This window comes from Oncorhynchus gorbuscha, linkage group LG03, assembly GCF_021184085.1.
Source record: "Oncorhynchus gorbuscha isolate QuinsamMale2020 ecotype Even-year linkage group LG03, OgorEven_v1.0, whole genome shotgun sequence".
In the NCBI taxonomy this organism is placed as follows: domain Eukaryota; kingdom Metazoa; phylum Chordata; class Actinopteri; order Salmoniformes; family Salmonidae; genus Oncorhynchus; species Oncorhynchus gorbuscha.
Window position 1 is genome coordinate 69,067,194 of NC_060175.1, and position 20,668 is coordinate 69,087,861.

At 46.2% G+C, this 20,668-nt stretch overlaps 1 protein-coding gene across 4 annotated transcripts in view; it reads right to left on the reverse strand.

Annotated features, from left to right (window-relative positions):
* LOC124031791 (DNA (cytosine-5)-methyltransferase 3B-like) overlaps positions 1-20,668 on the reverse strand; it is a 64,227-nt gene that overhangs the window by 41,450 nt on the left and 2,109 nt on the right. For 3 of the 4 annotated variants that reach the window (XM_046343460.1, XM_046343457.1, XM_046343458.1), the window contains exons 2-4: positions 15,417-15,527; positions 2,427-2,562; positions 1,302-1,393 (exon numbers count right to left, since the gene is read on the reverse strand). In XM_046343460.1, the coding sequence (XP_046199416.1) occupies positions 1,302-1,393; positions 2,427-2,562; positions 15,417-15,476 (288 nt within the window). In that variant the 5' untranslated portion in view covers positions 15,477-15,527. Of the gene's footprint in view, positions 1-1,301; positions 1,394-2,426; positions 2,563-15,416; positions 15,528-16,159; positions 16,179-20,668 lie in introns of those variants that run through there. The other variant, XM_046343459.1, reaches the window with a different exon arrangement.

Here is a 20,668-nt window from a genome sequence, read left to right on the forward strand (position 1 = left end):
CCATGCTTGTCTTGGTTCCAGGGTGCAGGAGGAGTGTGAGAAGAGGGTGTCTGGCTACGAGATGATCATCATCAACGTTCAGGTTTCAGTTGATGAGAGATGTGTGGTTATATCAAAGCTGAGTTGATACCAGCAGTGGCCCTAACAGTTAGAACCAGTTAGTCCAGCTGTCTGCCAGACAGACAGACAGTTATTTTGGTTTACAGGTCACAGGTATGACAGTGACTGTGGGAGAAAGCTGGAGCAGTGTGTGTGTGTGTGTGTGTGTGTGTGTGTGTGTGTGTGTGTGTGTGTGTGTGTGTGTGTGTGTGTGTGTGTGTGTGTGTGTGTGTGTGTGTGTGTGTGTGTGTGTGTGTGTGTGTGTGTGTGTGTGTGTGTGTGTGTGTGTGTGTGTGTGTGTGTTTGTCCTCTCCAGATAGCAGCACGTTGAACCACCAGGTTTTGGACGTCAGTCTGCCAGAGTATTTGTGTGTGTGTGTGTGTGTGTGTGTGTGTGTGTGTGTGTGTGTGTGTGTGTGTGTGTGTGTGTGTGTGTGTGTGTGCACGCATACATCTATATCAGGCAGGGGTCTTCAACCTTTTCTTGACCAGAGTCCCCCTCCCAGGCAAAAAATAATTATAATAATCAAAAGTCTTGTCTTATCAGGTGAATGCAAGGAGAAGTAATTCACTTTTTTTTTTAAACAAAAAAAAATTGATTTGGTAGATAGTTTGTCATTATTTTGAACCCCCCACATTACATTTGGAAGAGTAAGTATAAACTTTAACATAGCCTCTTAGCTAGAAAGGTAATGGGCTCAGGGCATTTTCCCTACGAGCAGATGTTCTAGAAAGCTAAGCCAGCAGCCAGCGGCTCTACGCAGCCTATTCCCAGTTGCTTTTTCAAAGCCTTTGTCAGATACGCAAGTGAGTGTAAATGGCTCCAATGAGTGTCATTTGCTCAATATCAGGAGGTGAGAAATAAATAATAATTGGTTCATTCTGTTGTTGCTAGCGATATTCATAACATTGAAATACATTTTTAAAAATGGGGGGGGAAAGAAGATATTTGTCCATGCACAAGTGGGTAACCTGTACGAGTATGAGGTGTATAACTCAAATGTGTTTTTTTTCATATGCCAACACCCCCTGAGACACCCTCAGGAAGTGTGTGTGTGTGTGTGTGTGTGTGTGTGTGTGTGTGTGTGTGTGTGTGTGTGTGTGTGTGTGTGTGTGTGTGTGTGTGTGTGTGTGTGTGTGTGTGTGTGTGTGTGTGTGTGTGTGTGTGTGTGTGTGTGTGTGTGTGTGTGTGTGAAACTCACCTCACTGTAGGTAGAGTCCCAGCTGCACTCCTCCTCTGAGGACCTCTTCCTAGTTCTCTTTCTGCTGCCAGACAACTGATTCACATCTGAGTCTGGAGAGAGGGGTGGGGGGGCAAGAGGGAGAGAGAGGGGAGGTGAGAAACTGAGAGAGAGACATGGGATACAAGGTAAGGATGGTGACTTAAGCCATCCGCCTGCTTCCCAGTCAAAACAGCTCAGTAGAATTTGTTCATATATAACATTTAAAAAAATAGTTTACTAGGCAAGTCAGTTAAGAGCAAATTCTTGTTTACAATGACGGCCTAGGAACAGTGCCTTGTTCAGGAGCAGAACAAAATATTTTTTACCTTGTCAGTTCGGGGATTCGATGCAGCAACATTTCAGTTACTGGCCCAACTCTCTAACCACTAGGCTACCAACATTACGCTGACATTTTGTCATGTGTTTTTCCTGTTTGGACTTCTGCAAGGTATTTTTCCCGGCTGTTCGGATACACAGCATTCTTTCTGGAGGCAAGACGAAGTTCGGAGCCGAAGTCTACGCCCCTTCAACTGTGTTTGGTCAACAGTGGGGATTCTTCAATAAAGTCTTTGTCATTCAATGAGAGACCACCCATTTTCAGACACCAAACGACTTAGTTAGATGTAAAATAAGATCTCTCTGAAAAATTAATGACAGATTTCTTGAGTTATCTTAGATTAATTTGGACTATTTTGAGGAAGTGTATATTGGTTACGGCGTCTCAAAATGGACAAACAGTACGATTGGTGCTTTTTCTTGTTTTTCAAGCAAAGGCCTTTCCAGGGAGTATGCCAGCACACTCAAACTGAAGCATGCTGACCCCTTTATGAAAACACAGGTTTCAGAGATTTTGTGAGAAGGGTTAGGGTTGAGAGGTGAGAGAACGATGTAACTCAATGCGGTCAGAAGGTGTGATGTGATAACGCGATCAAAGGCCTGAAGTAAACTGAGAGGGGTGAAAGATTTCCGAGAATGTCCCGTGTGTGTGTGTGTGTGTGTGTGTGTGTGTGTGTGTGTGTGTGTGTGTGTGTGTGTGTGTGTGTGTGTGTGTGTGTGTGTGTGTGTGTGTGTGTGTGTGTGTGTGTGTGTGTGTGTGTTCCGGACCTGCAGGTGAGGCAGCATCTCCATTCTGCTTGGGGCTGAACGGGGAGTGAGGTTCGGCCAGGGTGAGCGGGCTGTTCTCATTTGTCATCTCCATGTCACTGTCGTCGGCTGCAGGCATGTCCCCATTCACCTCAGCCTGGGGACGACATGAGAGGATCTATCAACACACAGCACTCAACAACACTATGGAAAACAGAAGCAACGGTCATCAGTTTAATTTTTTTTTTTTTTTTAACAATTCTAATAAATACAACAGTTGGACAATGGATGAAGAAACTCCAAACTTTGTGCATTTTTATAATCCATCATATTGACTGAATTGTAGCACATAAAACATTTTACTGGCATGGACAAATAATGAGGGATTTTGGTGGGAAGGTATTCAATTTATTGTCAAACATGGCCTTTTGATTTTATTTTAGAATGAATTCATATATAAATGTTCATATTGTATCAGGTATTGTTTTATTATGGTGTGTTAAAATAAAGAAAATGATATGTGCCTAATTTGCATAAATGCATTGGGCATATTGCATATATGACTAAATTAACATAAAGGGGTGGGGCAGGGCTGAAACCACCAAACACTTGCTCTGTCTACCCTACCTGCACTCACCTGCTCTGTTTACCCTACCTGCACTCACCTGCTCTGTCCACCCTGCCTACACTCACCTGCTCTGACTACCCTACCTGCTCTGTCTACCCTACCTGCACTCACCTGCTCTGTCTACCCTACCTGCACTCACCTGCTCTGTCTACCCAACCTGGACTGTCTACCCTACCTGCACTCACCTGCTGTCTACCCTACCTGCACTCACCTGCTCTGTTCACCCTACCTGCACTGTCCACCCTGCCTACACTCACCTGCTCTGTCTACCCTACCTGCACTCACCTGCTCTGTCTACCCAACCTGCACTGTCTACCCTACCTGCACTCACCTGCTCTGTCTACCCTACCTGCTCTGTCTACCCTACCTGCACTCACCTGCTCTGTCTACCCTACCTGCACTGTCCACCCTACTTGCACTCACCTGCTCTGTCTACCCTATCTGCACTGTCTACCCTACCTGCACTCACCTTCTCAGTCTACCCTACCTGCACTCACCTGCTCTGTCTACCCTACCTGCTCTGTCTACCCTACCTGCACTCACCTGCTCTGTCTATCCAACCTGCACTGTCTACCCTACCTGCACTCACCTGCTGTCTACCCTACCTGCACTCACCTGCTCTGTCTACCCTGCCTGTACTCACCTGCTCTGTCTACCCTACCTGTACTCACCTGCTCTGTCTACCCTACCTGCACTCACCTGCTCTGTCTACCCTACCTGCACTCACCTGCTCTATCTACCCTACCTGCACTCACCTGCTCTGTCTACCCTACCTGTACTCACCTGCTCTGTCTACCCTACCTGCACTCACCTGCTCTGTCTACCCTGCCTGCACTCACCTGCTCTATCTACCCTACCTGCACTCACCTGCTCTGTCTACCCTACCTGCACTCACCTGCTCTGTCTACCCTACCTGCACTCACCTGCTCTATCTACCCTACCTGCACTCACCTGCTCTGTCTACCCTACTTGCACTCACTTGTGCTGTCTAGACTGCCTCATTAACTATTGTTGTTGTTAAGGTATTTTGCATAATTCAATAGCAGGTGAGGCAGCTATAGCAGGGCAGACATTTGGCAGAAAACTGACTTGTTGGAACGGTGGCATCCTATGACGGTGCCACGTTGAAAGTCAATGAGCTCTTCAGTAAGGCCATTCTACTGCCAATGTAGAGATTGGGCATGGAGATTGCATGGCTGTGTGCTCAATCTTATACACCTGCCAGCAATGAGCGCAGCTAAAATAGTCGAATCCACTAATTTGAAGGGGTGTCCACACTATATAGTGTAGCTCCAAATTTGTATTATTTATTTCATACAGTCTCTTTCGCTCATCTTTATTAAGGGTGCCAATAATTATGGACGTGACTGTAGATACAGAGATTATAGAATGGACTGAGAAGAGTGAAAACATCTATCTGACATCTTTAGATTGTCACACCTCTGTTGCAATGACAGAGAACGTGGGGCTGGGATGGGAGGAGGGTGAGAGTGGAGGGTGAGAGAGGAGGGAGGGAGGAGGGTGAGAGAGGAGGGAGGGTGAGAGAGGAGGAAGGAGGGTGAGAGAGGAGGGAGGGAAGAGGGTGAGAGAAGAGGAAGGAAGGAAGGAGGGTGAGAGAGGAGGGAGGGAGGAGGGTGAGAGAGGTGGAACGAGGGGTAAGAGAGAGTTAAGGGTCTTCAACAAAGTCAGGCTTCCTCCTCAGGGAGCGTAAGCCCTTGGCCTTGGAACAATGCCGACAGCTGTGGGTTATCAGGAATCTTCCTCTGGAATGTCAGACTGAGACACGGTACACTTCCCACCACAGCGGTCCTCCGGTGGCACTGTCACTTGCCAAAGCTAACGCAGCCAGCCAGCAGATACAGGCCAAGACACAACCCAACCTAGACCAGGCTAGCACAGGGCACAACAGTGCAGCAGACCTGAGTACAGTTCAATACCATACCTAGAGCCCTATAAAAATCTGTGTTGCGGAAAACCTGCATGGATTCACGGAATCCAGACAATAAAAAGGATTTTTTTTTTTTTACACATATATATATATATTTTTTAAACTTTAGTAAGAAATCAACTAAATGTATTGAACTTAATCAATTGGATGCACACTGCCTGCCATCCAGGACACCTACAACACCAGGTGTCGCAGGAAGGCCAAGAAAATCATCAAGGACCTCAGCCACCTGAGCCATGGCCTGTTCTCCCCACTTCCATCACTCAGACGCGTGCAGTCATGGGTAAAACGAACAGACTGGCCAATAGCTTCTACCCCCAGACCATCAGGCTGCTGTATAGCCCCCCACCCTCAACAGACAATTACCCTGCCCACACACCAATGGACATTAATATTCATCACTGTCACGATTGTAAACATGTATATATTCTACATTTTCTATTTCATAGCTTCATTCACACCTGCACTGTTGGGAGCTCGGCGCTTAGGAATGTCACTGTACACTGCAACTACACCTGTGCATGTGACTAAATAAAAACATCTCATCGAATCGAACATTAATCCGCCCAAGTTAATCATACGACATGAACAAAATGCATCAGTGATTTCTATTGTCCTGGGACTTTGTGAAACGGCACAGGAAGAGTCCTGTCTGAGTGTGTCGTGTGGTGCGCCTATGTTTAGTCTACACTTTGAGTAGCTGTTCGTGGTAATGTTAATGATCACCGTTTTGCATTGAATCCAGTAGCCATTTGTTTTGCAAACTCTGCAATCACATGAGCGCTACAGAAACACTGATGTACACTACAGAAACACTGGTGTACACTACAGAAACACTGGTGTACACTACAGAAACACTGGTGTACACTACAGAAACACTGATGTACACTACAGAAACACTGGTGTACACTACAGAAAACACTGACTGGTGTACACTACAGAAACAAACACAGAAACACTGATGTACACTACAGAAACACTGATGTACACTACAGAAACACACTACAGAATCACTGGTGTACACTACAGAAACACTGAAACACTGGTGTACACTACAGAAACACTGATGTACACTACAGAAACATACAGAAACACTGGTGTACACTACAGAAACACTGGTGTACACTACAGAAACACTACACTACAGAAACACTGATGTACACTACAGAAACACTGGTGTACACTACACTACAGAAACACTGGTGTACACTACAGAATCAACACTGAAACACTGATGTACACAGAAACACTGATGAACTACAGAATCACTGGTGTACTGATGTACACTACAGAAACACTACAGGTGTACACTACAGAAACACTGGTGTACACTACAGAAACACTGATGTACACTCACTGGTGTACACTACAGAAACACTGATGAAACACTGGTGTACACTACAGAAACACTGATGTACACTACAGAATCACTGGTGTACACTACAGAAACACTGAACACTACAGAATCACTGGTGTACACTACAGAAACACTGTGTACACTACAGAACACACTGACTGATGTACACAGAAACACTGATGAAACACTGTACACTACAGAAACACTGATGTACACTACAGAAACACTGGTGTACACTACAGAAACACTGATGTACACTACAGAAACACTGGTGTACACTACAGAAACACTGGTGTACACTACAGAAACACTGATGTACACTACAGAATCACTGGTGTACACTACAGAAACACTGATGTACACTACAGAATCACTGGTGTACACTACAGAAACACTGATGTACACTACAGAACACTGGTGTACACTACAGAAACACTGGTGTACACTACAGAAACACTGGTGTACACCTCAGAAACACTGCTGGTGCACACTACCGAAACACTGGTGTATACTACAGAAACACTGATGTACACTACAGAAACACTGCTGTACACTACAGAAACACTGGTGTACACCTCAGAAACACTGCTGGTGCACACTACAGAAACACTGATGTACCGGAAGATTTCCGGTTTGGAGCGAGTGGTCGCATCTGCGCTTCGCTCCCGCAGGTAGTATAACTTTTTCATTACATTTCATTATATTTCATTATAGCACATCGGTTTGATTTGTCTAATCTTAGCAATTTCTTCTCAGCTAGCTACATAGCCGTCTTTGTATCAAAGATAATTGCGTAATTATCGTAATTATCGTATTTCGCCATCCTAAAGTAGTCTTCACTAGCCAGCTAGCTAATGTCCACTGATTAGCTGCACTGGAGAAACTATTACACTCAACTGAACGACTTGATTAGTGTAGTGTTAGCTAGCTACATAGCTGTCTTTGCTGTCTTCGTATCTTCGTTCCAAGATAATAGTGTTGTTTAAGGTTTAGAGTGTGTAGTCTTAGAGTGATTTTCTTAATTTACCGAGGTTAGCTAGCCAGCTATTTGTCGTCCTTAACGTAGGAGACTCTGCTAGCTAGCCAACAGCTAGCCAACGTCTTCTGAATAGAACTCAACAACCCGGTCGCATTCACAGGTAGTATCACATTTTCATTTCATTTCATTACAGCACAACGGTTTGATTTGTTTGATCGTAGCTAGCTACATAGCCGTCTTTGTATCAAAGATAATTGTGTAGTCTAGAGCGATTTTCTAGGTTAGCTAGCCAGCTATTGTCGTTCTTTTAACGCAACGTAACGTAAACAACACTACTAGCTAGCCCCCGAATAGCAGCACTGCAGAAACTATTACACTCAACGGAACGACTTGATTAGTGTAGTGTCAACAACGCACCCACTGCCAGCTAGCCTACTTCAGCAGTACTGTATCATTTTAATCATTTTAGTCAATAAGATTCTTGCTACGTAGCTTAACTTTCTGAACATTCGAGACGTGTAGTCCACTTGTCATTCCAATCTCCTTTGCATTAGCGTAGCCTCTTCTGTAGCCTGTCAACTATGTGTCTGTTTATCCCTGTTCTCTCCTCTCTGCACAGACCATACAAACGCTCCACACCGCGTGGCCGCGGCCACCTAATCTGGTGGTCCCAGCGCGCACGACCCACGTGGAGTTCCAGGTCTCCGGTAGCCTCTGGAACTGCCGATCTGCGGTCAACAAGGCAGAGTTCATCTCAGCCTATGCCTCCCTCCAGTCCCTCGACTTCTTGGCACTGACGGAAACATGGATCACCACAGACAACACTGCTACTCCTACTGCTCTTTCTTCGTCCGCCCACGTGTTCTCGCACACCCCGAGAGCTTCTGGTCAGCGGGGTGGTGGCACCGGGATCCTCATCTCTCCCAAGTGGTCATTCTCTCTTTCTCCCCTTACCCATCTGTCTATCGCCTCCTTTGAATTCCATGCTGTCACAGTTACCAGCCCTTTCAAGCTTAACATCCTTATCATTTATCGCCCTCCAGGTTCCCTCGGAGAGTTCATCAATGAGCTTGATGCCGTGATAAGCTCCTTTCCTGAGGATGGCTCACCTCTCACAGTTCTGGGCGACTTTAACCTCCCCACGTCTACCTTTGACTCATTCCTCTCTGCCTCCTTCTTTCCACTCCTCTCCTCTTTTGACCTCACCCTCTCACCTTCCCCCCCTACTCACAAGGCAGGCAATACGCTTGACCTCATCTTTACTAGATGCTGTTCTTCCACTAACCTCATTGCAACTCCCCTCCAAGTCTCCGACCACTACCTTGTATCCTTTTCCCTCTCGCTCTCATCCAACACCTCCCACACTGCCCCTACTCGGATGGTATCGCGCCGTCCCAGCCTTCGCTCTCTCTCCCCCGCTACTCTCTCCTCTTCCATCCTATCATCTCTTCCCTCCGCTCAAACCTTCTCCAACCTATCTCCTGATTCTGCCTCCTCAACCCTCCTCTCCTCCCTCTCTGCATCCTTTGACTCTCTATGTCCCCTATCCTCCAGGCCGGCTCGGTCCTCCCCTCCCGCTCCGTAGCTCGATGACTCATTGCGAGCTCACAGAACAGGGCTCCGGGCAGCCGAGCGGAAATGGAGGAAAACTCGCCTCCCTGCGGACCTGGCATCCTTTCACTCCCTCCTCTCTACATTTTCCTCCTCTGTCTCTGCTGCTAAAGCCACTTTCTACCACGCTAAATTCCAAGCATCTGCCTCTAACCCTAGGAAGCTCTTTGCCACCTTCTCCTCCCTCCTGAATCCTCCCCCCCCTCCTCCCTCTCTGCAGATGACTTCGTCAACCATTTTGAAAAGAAGGTCGACGACATCCGATCCTCGTTTGCTAAGTCAAACAACACCGCTGGTTCTGCTCACACTGCCCTACCCTGTGCTCTGACCTCTTTCTCCCCTCTCTCTCCAGATGAAATCTCACGTCTTGTGACGGCCGGCCGCCCAACAACCTGCCCGCTTGACCCTATCCCCTCCTCTCTTCTCCAGACCATTTCCGGAGACCTTCTCCCTTACCTCACCTCGCTCATCAACTCATCCCTGACCGCTGGCTACGTCCCTTCCGTCTTCAAGAGAGCGAGAGTTGCACCCCTTCTGAAAAAACCTACACTCGATCCCTCCGATGTCAACAATTACAGACCAGTATCCCTTCTTTCTTTTCTCTCCAAAACTCTTGAACGTGCCGTCCTTGGCCAGCTCTCCCGCTATCTCTCTCTGAATGACCTTCTTGATCCAAATCAGTCAGGTTTCAAGACTAGTCATTCAACTGAGACTGCTCTCCTCTGTATCACGGAGGCGCTCCGCACTGCTAAAGCTAACTCTCTCTCCTCTGCTCTCATCCTTCTAGATCTATCGGCTGCCTTCGATACTGTGAACCATCAGATCCTCCTCTCCACCCTCTCCGAGTTGGGCATCTCCGGCGCGGCCCACGCTTGGATTGCGTCCTACCTGACAGGTCGCTCCTACCAGGTGGCGTGGCGAGAATCTGTCTCCTCACCACGCGCTATCACCACTGGTGTCCCCAGGGCTCTGTTCTAGGCCCTCTCCTATTCTCGCTATACACCAAGTCACTTGGCTCTGTCATAACCTCACATGGTCTCTCCTATCATTGCTATGCAGACGACACACAACTAATCTTCTCCTTTCCCCCTTCTGATGACCAGGTGGCGAATCGCATCTCTGCATGTCTGGCAGACATATCAGTGTGGATGACAGATCACCACCTCAAGCTGAACCTCGGCAAGACGGAGCTGCTCTTCCTCCAGGGGAAGGACTGCCCGTTCCATGATCTCGCCATCACGGTTGACAACTCCATTGTGTCCTCCTCCCAGAGCGCTAAGAACCTTGGCGTGATCCTGGACAACACCCTGTCGTTCTCAACCAACATCAAGGCGGTGGCCCGTTCCTGTAGGTTCATGCTCTACAACATCCGCAGAGTACGACCCTGCCTCACACAGGAAGCGGCGCAGGTCCTAATCCAGGCACTTGTCATCTCCCGTCTGGATTACTGCAACTCGCTGTTGGCTGGGCTCCCTGCCTGTGCCATTAAACCCCTTCAACTCATTCAGAACGCCGCAGCCCGTCTGGTGTTCAACCTTCCCAAGTTCTCTCACGTCACCCCGCTCCTCCGTTCTCTCCACTGGCTTCCAGTTGAAGCTCGCATCCGCTACAAGACCATGGTGCTTGCCTACGGAGCTGTGAGGGGAACGGCACCTCAGTACCTCCAGGCTCTGATCAGGCCCTACACCCAAACAAGGGCACTGCGTTCATCCACCTCTGGCCTGCTCGCCTCCCTACCACTGAGGAAGTACAGCTCCCGCTCAGCCCAGTCAAAACTGTTCGCTGCTCTGGCCCCCCAATGGTGGAACAAACTCCCTCACGACGCCAGGACAGTGGAGTCAATCACCACCTTCCGGAGACACCTGAAACCCCACCTCTTTAAGGAATACCTAGGATAGGATAAGTATTCCCTCTCACCCCCCCTTTAAGATTTAGATGCACTATTGTAAAGTGACTGTTCCACTGGATGTCATAAGGTGAATGCACCAATTTGTAAGTCGCTCTGGATAAGAGCGTCTGCTAAATGACTTAAATGTAAATGTAAATGCACTACAGAAACACTGCTGTACACTACAGAAACACTGGTGTACACTACAGAAACACTGCTGGTGTACACTACAGAAACACTGGTGTACACTACAGAAACACTGGTGTACACTACAGAAACACTGGTGTACACTACAGAAACACTGGTGTACACTACAGAAACACTGGTGTACACTACAGAAACACTGATGTACACTACAGAAACACTGATGTACACTACAGAAACACTGGTGTACACTACAGAAACACTGGTGTACACTACAGAAACACTGGTGTACACTACAGAAACACTGATGTACACTACAGAAACACTGGTGTACACTACAGAAACACTGGTGTACACTACAGAAACACTGGTGTACACTACAGAAACACTGCTGGTGTACACTACAGAAACACTGGTGTACACTACAGAAACACTGGTGTACACTACAGGAACACTGATGTACACTACAGAAACACTGGTGTACACTACAGAAACACTGATGTACACTACAGAAACACTGATGTACACTACAGAAACACTGGTGTACACTACAGAAACACTGGTGTACCCTACAGAATCACTGGTGTACACTACAGAAACACTGGTGTACACTACAGAAACACTGGTGTACACTACCGAAACACTGGTGTACACTACCGAAACACTGGTGTACACTACAGAAACACTGCTGGTGCACACTACAGAAAACACTGGTGAACACTACAGAAACACTGGTGTACACTACCGAAACACTGGTGTACACTACAGAAACACTGGTGTACACTACCGAAACACTGGTGTACACTACCGAAACACTGGTGTACACTAGAGAAACATTGGTGTACACTACAGAAACACTGGTGTACACTACAGAAACACTGCTGTACACTACAGAAACACTGGTGTACACTACAGAAACACTGGTGTACACTACAGAAACACTGGTGTACACTACAGAAACACTGGTGTACACTACCGAAACACTGGTGTACACTACAGAAATACTGGTGTACACTACAGAAACACTAGTGTACACTACAGAAACACTGCTGGTGTACACTACAGAAACACTGGTGAACACTACAGAAACAATGGTGTACACTACAGAAACACTGGTGTACACTACAGAAACACTGCTGGTGTACACTACAGAAACACTGCTGGTGCACACTTGCATTAAAGGGTAACCACACCCAAAATTCTACATTTCTTATATTCTTCTCGATCTCAAAAGTGGTCTCCTGAGGTGGTTTAAGATTTGTTGTGGACTTAGAACATTCAATTGAGTTGTTTTTCTGTGTGACTTTTGAGAACAAAAACCTGGGAAAAAAACAGGATAAAACGGATTTTGGGGCAAGACTAAACGGAATCAGGCAAAAAAAAAAAATTATTTTATAGCGCCCTACATGCCACACAGTGTGTTCTCTCTCATTCTGGAAAACCAGCACTACAATATAAAAATAACTAAGCAGTTTCTCTCTCTGGCTGCTGTGCCCTTGTGTCCTTCTCTTTCTCTCTTTCTCTCTCTCTCCCTCCCTCCCTCCCTCTCCCTCTCTCTCTCCTTCCCTCTCTCTCTCTCTCTCTCTCTCTCTCTCTCTCCGCTCCTCACAAACTTAATGGAGGAGAAAAGAGAGCCCTCAGGCTGTGAGACTCATTCTGACGCACATGCAACAGTGTGTCAGCCCAAATTGCGTTTCACCAAAGCCAACCTGGGCCTCACAAGCAGGCAGCGCAGCACAGTATAATATAGTAAGGCACAGTACAGTACAGCCATAGGTCCCAATGAACTCAATTCACCCAGGATACAGCCATTATTAAGCCATACAGGGGGCAGAGGTAGAAAGAGAGAATTAAAGAGAGGGAAATATAGAGAGCGATAGAATGAGGAGAGAGAGAGAGAGAGGAGCGAGAGACAGAGTGAGGGAGAGAAAGAGACAAGAGTGAGAGAGACAGACAAGAGTGAGAGAGAGTGAGAGAGCGAGAGAGATAGAGTGACACATCCAGGCCGGGGGGGTCAGTGCCAAAGTTTCTCTCATTAGTGAGATTAGACCTGAGAGAGTCGCCTTGTCAAACCAGGACACCCCTCTGCGTGTGTTAACGCTCCGTCTGCTACCCCACCCCCCTGTCTGCACCCCTCCTCCCCACATCTGGCTAGGAGAGCGCAGGAGACTTAGGAAACATATCGGTGCCTGACATAAGACAACGCATGTATGGGTTCATTCAAAGTCTGTTGACAGATTGCGGAGCAACACCTTTGGTTGATCTGCCTGTCTGTCTCCGGGGGGGGGGGGGCAGGGCGGGGGGAAGGAGATGTTAGGAAAGACTATGCAGAGTCGGCCCTTTCAATGGACCCACACCCGAACCTACAGTATTACACACACACACACACACACACACACACACACACACACACACACACACACACACACACACACACACACACACACACACACACACACACACACACACACACACACACACACACACACACACACACACACACACACACACACACACACACACACATACAGCATTGCATTACAAGCACACACACCTTTCAGACACATTTACAATACAAGTTACTGGCTTGCCATGTCAAGGTGCTTAGCCGACGTCCGTTAATCTCATTCTCACAGTCTAGACTCACTCCGCCTGCTCGGCACAAAGGCACCAAGATAAGAACGTAACAGAAACCATAAACGGAGAAGTTGGTCAACAGACACAACGCTTAAGACGACATGTCTGTGTTTTAACTGCTTTCCATAGAACAAACGCTCTGAGATCACAGATCCATACAGCTGAGGACCAGACTGCAAGGCAGATCTAGAAACCATAGAAACTCCCCATTGGAAAAGCATGTAGAAACCCGAGAGCGAGAGAAAATAAAGAGCAGGTCCTTCTGGTTTGAAACAGGTCTCTCTCTCCATCGAGCTGTTCCTTGATGCCCTGAAGAGCGATCACACTCCGGCTTACGAGCAGCAGACACAAGCCTGACGCCACACTCTCACCCTGCTCCAACACGGACGGACACCACAGAAGAGAACTTAACGACGTGTATTATGATATGCCGATTGATCGAGACATTCATCCCATAACAACATTTTTCACCATTTGTCCCATTTGACCGGCTGAGTCTTCGACACAAACTCAAGTAACTGTATAACTACATAACCATTTGACTCGTCCAGCGACTCAAAGTAACTAACGGTATAATCCAGAAATGAAACCCAAAACCTAACAGGCAGAGAATGCTATTGGGGCTGCCTGGAAGTCAATATTCTTCCAACTCTAATTAACTGGGCAGATAGATTGTCCTGCTGAACGGAAAAAGAGGGATTTGAGGGCAAAAACAATACAACCGAAACTATCACAACTGTCCCAATGTATCATGTGCGAGAGCGTTAGTGGGGGAACCAGAAGGAGTGGTATCCGAGCAGCGAGAAACTATGAGAATCTCAACTCTTGGAGCCGGGGGCATATCTCATCTGATATGATGTGGAAAAAAAAACACCTGTTGATGGAATTGCAGGGGGGGGCGCTTTGTAGGGTGAAAACACGGCGGTAATTTGCTGTGAAGTACCAAGCACTGCAGTTCCCCAATACAGGAGAGGGGTGTGTAAATAGGTAACAGCACATCAGTAATACTGCAATACCAAGAAATAGCAATGGGTGGAAACAACAGCCACCTGAAGTCCACACTAGAGTGAGTGTTAATTCCGAACATAAAGAGCCCACTGTGATGATGGATCTCACCACACACACACTCCTCCTCTTCCATTTCCTCTTTCCCTCTCTCTCTCTCTCTAAAGAGGCAGCTGCCCTGGCTGCTCCATGAAAGGCTATGACACATCCAGGCCAGATGTACTGTGAGAAGTTGCCAGTTTGCTCTCTGAGGCCAAATGATTATGCACATTCAGCCTGGGAGGCTGGGAGACACAGAGGCAGGCCAGTTGACTGGGGGAGGGAGTTGAGGCCTGAGGCTTATGGCAAACACAGGAGGAAGAGGAGGAGGAGGGGCAGACACTAAAGGCAGGCAGATGAGTTACCATGACATGTAGGGTGGGTTGACAACATCATGACAATGTCTACGCATCTCGAAGCTGCCACGTGGTAAACCGTAGATGGCTCCCTTCAGCTAGTTTTTTATCTTGTTCTTGATACCACCTTCTTGTCTTGAGGTCTTTTGACTTATATGTAACGTCTATGCTAATATGGCTCAAATTCACTAGCTAGCTAACCAACAACTGTAATGATGTATTTGAGAGACCACAAATGCTTACTGTGCATTTATGTTTTCAATAAACATTTGGGGACAATATATAGTATAGCATAACAGTGCTCAGAATGGTGGTGTGCATTTTGGAGCAAAACCCAGTGGAAAGCAATGTGAACCGTGGATATTTGGTGACTTTGTTGGCAATAGCACCATCAGAAGACCTAACCCCCCCCTACTTACCGTTGCAGTCATCTTGTCACTCTCCACCATGCTGGCTGGAGAATACTTGTTGGATGGCATTACTGTTGCAGTTGTGTTCTTCAGGGACTGTTCTTTTGTTTCTCTTCTAACCTGGAGGTAAACCAGAAAAACAATGTCGCAGTTAGGAGAGTGCACGAAACAGCACATTTAAATGTGCATTATTTCACACAATTGACATACATTTCCCATACTTCCCCCTCTTACAAGTTCACAGACTAAACAGAGAGAATCTTGAGTCAAATACAAAATGCCTTATCTAATCACACAGAATCACTAGCTAAGTGGCGACCTGAATATGTATTATTATAGTATTATAATATTACTATAATACACCAGTGCTACATTTTGGACGTACGTCTTCTACTCAAATGCCCACCACAAAAGTTAGATCTCATGTTTCAAAAATAAGCTTTAACCTCGTTGTCTTTAAGCAACAGTATTGACACTACAATCAGAGCACCAGAGAAGATCCCCACCAAAATAGGCTCTGAAAGCTAATTCACACGTAAAAATACATTTATCGAAAATCATTTGGATTCGGTGGGAACTTAGTAGCAACAGCTTAAGAAACGACATCAACAATATAGTTCCTCAACATGAAGTGTTCTTCTTCCTGAAGTTCAAGGCCAGGTTTGGGGATACAGGCAGGGATGTAGTGTGGAGGATAAACTCACGCAAACAAGATTTCGCATCTTTTTATTTCTGAAACAGAGTTTACTCACCTTATTATTTTGTTAATGAGCGTTTACCCACGTATTATTACGTTCCCAGTGTTGATCAAAGCTTATATTGTCGATCTTCTTGAGATGTAATCACGCCTGCCTCTTTGCGAACGAGTGGAATCATGAGTAGTTGTTTGTTTGTTATGTTTGTGTGCGCCCCTCGGGTTTGCCTTGTTAGTAGCACATTCCCTCACTCTCTCAAACAGCCCTCTCGCGAGTCACAGCACCTGCGAAAACAAACTACACCAGCTCGGAGCTGGGCTCAGCAGACCAACGGCGCCGACAGACTAGGCTAATGGGTTTGCGAGATGCCAGACATAAGGTGTCCGTGACTCAGACTGTGTCTCCAGACATCTCCCAAACAAAGAAAAAACAAGACTCCTGGAAAATTAGTGCACAACTGGTAAATAGTCACGTAGTCAGGTGACTAGCTGCCAGCAGAGGCTTCTTTTTTTTTTTTTTTTACCTCTTTCTCTCCCCAATTTCGTGGTAGCTACTATCTTGTCTCATCGCTACAACTCCCGTACTGGCTCGCAGTGCGGCTCGGGAGAGACGAAGGTTGAAAGTCATGCGTCCTCCGATACACAACCCAACCAAGCCGCACTGCTTCTTAACAGAGCGCCATCCGCCACAGGAGTCGCTGGTGCAGACAAGGATTTCCCTACCAGCCAAACCCTCCCTAACCCGGGCGACGCTAGGCCAATTGTGCATCGCACCACGGACCGCCCGGTCTCGGCCGGTTAAGACAGAGCATAGGCGCGAACCCAGGGTCTCTGGTGGCACAGCTTGCGCTGCAGTACAGTGCACTTAACCACTGCTCCACCCGGGAGGCCAGAGACTTCTATTCATATTCCAGTAATGTTAAAGGGCTCTGGTGTTAGGATGAAGTAAGAAGCTAATGTTAAAGATGAACTGAAAGATTTTTGAAAGTTAAGGTGATTTTTGATAACCAAATGTGATAATGTTCTGCTGAAAAACTCATATTTTGTCACAGATCCCTCCGGAACTGTCATCATGCACACCTGGTCCCTATTCCCATTCATTAGTAATTGTATAAGTGTGCCCTTTGTTCACCATTGTCCTGTCGATTATTGTTACAATGTCCGTTGGTCGTGTGAATACCTGTGCTGTGTTGTTTTGGCCTTCGTGCCACGTGGATTGTGCAGATGATTACGGGTCTCGTTCCGTGTGGTATCATTGTTTCGATTGTGTATTTATTCGAGGTACTCCTCGCATGTTTGTTTGGGTTTATACTCTGTGTTATGTATAATTGTTTGTTTGGTCTTCGTCCCCGTGCCTAAACATGGCACAATGTAATTTGGGTAAATAAAAAACCCTATTACGCATTCCTGCGCATATCTCCTGACCATTTATGCCAACGTGACATATTTATGTTAAAACATTTGAAAATGGCCTCATCTGACTACTGACTACTACCGCCATCTTGATAATGTGTCATCAATGACATCACTTGAATGGTTCGGCTGAAAGGCAGACCAGACAACAATAAAAAAAAACTGAAAACAAGTGCCTTTTTAGAAGGCTATCCTGCTAGAGACTAGCCAGATAACATGGCATGAATGACACATAGAAAATTATACTGTGCCAGGTGGTCTACCATAGCCAGCTAGTCCAAAACAATGGCAAGCTCAGTTATCATTGATGGATATTTTGCTAACGTTAGCTTGTGAAGTTAGCAGAACAGCTTGCTAGTTAGCCAACTTGCCAGCTTGAATACTAATTTTTCTAGCCAGCTGTTTCTAGCCCAGCTAGCTAGCTAGCTAGCCTCTACTAGATTTGACACATCTGAAGACCCTCAATACAAGCCATATATATGAATAACATTTCCTGCATTGTGTACACGATCTCCCTTCAAAAGTGTCTTTATTATCAGGTGCATGACCATGTAGTTAGCTAGGTTACTAATCTTGTTTTCTGTTAGCTAGCTTGCTGGCTAACACAGTATGATGCCCATGTCGAAACTACTGTAATGTTTAACACAGCTAGACCTTGCTTGCTGAATGAACACAAAAACATGTGCAAGTGGGTTTTGACTGGACTATAGACACTTATTTGATGCTAGCTAGCTGCTTTCTTATTGTGGACATCATGCATTTAGCTAGTTTACTAATGTCAGGTAACAGTAGATTTTTTTTATTTTACCTTTATTTAACTAGTTAAAAACAAATTCTTATTTTCAATGACGGCCTAGGAACAGTGGGTTAACTGCCCGTTCAGGGGTAGAACAGATTTGTACCTTGTCAGCTCGGGGGTTTGAACTTGCAACCTTCCGGCTACTAGTCCAACGCTCTAACCACTAGGCTACCCTGCCGATCTGATGTGTCACGACTTCCGCCGAAGTTGGTTCCTCTCCTTGTTTGGGCGGCGTTCGGCGGTCGGCGTTGCCGGTCTTCTAGCCATCATTGATCCACTTTTCATTTTCCATTTGTTTTGTCTCGTCTTCCCACACACCTGGTTTCAACACCCTCATTACATAGTGTGTATTTAACCCTCTGTTCCCCCCATGTCCTTGTCCGGAATTGTTTATTGTAAGTGCTTGTGCACATTATGTCTGGTGTGCGACGGGTGTACCCATTGTAGTGATGGTTTTGTTTACGGTGATTTCTATTATTAAACTGCGCCGTTGTAACACGGTTCTTTGCTCTCCTGCACCTGACTTCTCTGCCGCCAGTACGCACCCCTTACATGATGCCTCTGACCAATGTGCTCAAAAACGTATGCAAGTGGATTTTTGACCGGACTATACAGGTTTGTTAACACGGTTGTGAGTATCTTATAGTTTGTCCATCTCAAGTTGATTGTTTAAGGTTAGATTTGATTCACTTCTTGATCAGTCTTGATCAAAAGGTCATGAGTAAAGCGCGTACACTACCATTCCCATGACGTTGTTTCAAATAGTATACATTTTCATAACAAGGTTACCTAACATTGACATGTAAATCAATGGTTCAACGAGGTTACCAAACACTGACATGTAAAATAATGTTGTTGGTTGAATCGAGCATTTCAGTTCTACTTTAAACAGATCCTGACCTCAGCAGGAGCAGAAAATAGGCTAGTTCTCATTCTAATGTTGCATTACAGAGAGTACTAGTAACACAGACAGTGGTGAGCTTGAGAAAGGCTGCAATGCATGCAGGAGGAGGCAGAGGAGACACAGAGAGATAGGAAGCAAGCAGAGAGGACAGTACAGAGGTTCAAAAACTTGAGGTCGGGGCCCAAAGGTTGTGCACAAATTTGTTTACATCCCTGTTTATGTGCATTTCTCCTTTGCCAAAATGATCCATCCACCTGACAGGTGTGGCATACCAAGATGCTGATTAAACAGCATGATCATTACACAGGTTCACCTTGTGCTGGGGACAATGAAAGGCCACTCTAAAATGTGCAGTTTTGTCACACAACACAATGCCACACATGTCTCAAGTTTTGAGAGAGCGTGGAATTGGCATGAATGTCCACCAGAGCTGTTGCCAGATCATTTTATGTTACTTTCTCTACCATAAGCCGCCTCCAACATCATTTTTGAGAATTTGGAGGTACGTCAAACCGGCCTCACAACCGCAGACCACGTGTAACCACGCCAGCCCAGGACCTCCACATCTAGCTTCTTCACCTGCTGGATCATCTGAGACCAGCCACCCGGACAGCTGATGAAACTGAGGAGTATTTCTGTCTGTAATAAAGCACTTTTGTGGGGAAAACCTCATTCTGATTGACTGGGCCTGTCTCCCCCTGGCCCTCCACCCCCTCCCATGGCTGCATCCCTGCCTAGTCGTGAAATCCATAGATTTGGGCATAATTTGATTTATTTCAAGTAATATTTTCTATGTTTTTGGCTTTGGAATTTCCATTAAAAAGCTCTAAAATCATTTAATGTAAAAATAAAATAAAAACTTTAAAAAACTAACTGAACTCAAAAAGCACTATTCCCTCAACACTACTATATGCCTACATTAAAATGCAATCAATATGCAAATAACAGTTTACAAAAAAATGGCGATATCGGTGGTTGTTCGTCTTATCTCGTTAGCCCCCTGACTGAAGTTTACAGCGCACCCACCTTTTTGTTCACCACTACATCACTGGATACAGCACAATGGGCTCATAACGAGGCCCGGGAGCAGACCAGACATGTCCATACACTTCCCCGGGAGTAAACACACACACAGAGGCCGGGAAGGACCTAACAGGTCAACAGTATTGTCAAACATGCCTCTGCAGAGAGAGAGAGGAATTTGTCTCGCAGGATAGTGATTTGACCCCGCTGGAGGGCAATGAGCGAGGTCAGATAAGGCTGGTTGGTTCCTAGTGATCAGGCGGTTACCAAATTGAAATCGTGTGTTGGGGCACTGCTGTCGTTTTGTTTGAGAGATCATTTCAGAGAGATAATTTCAGCCACTGGCTGAATGTTATTATCAACGGGAGGGGCTCAAAAGTCAGCCCTGCAGCACCCCATAAACCAAAGAAGAAGTGAAAGATCACATA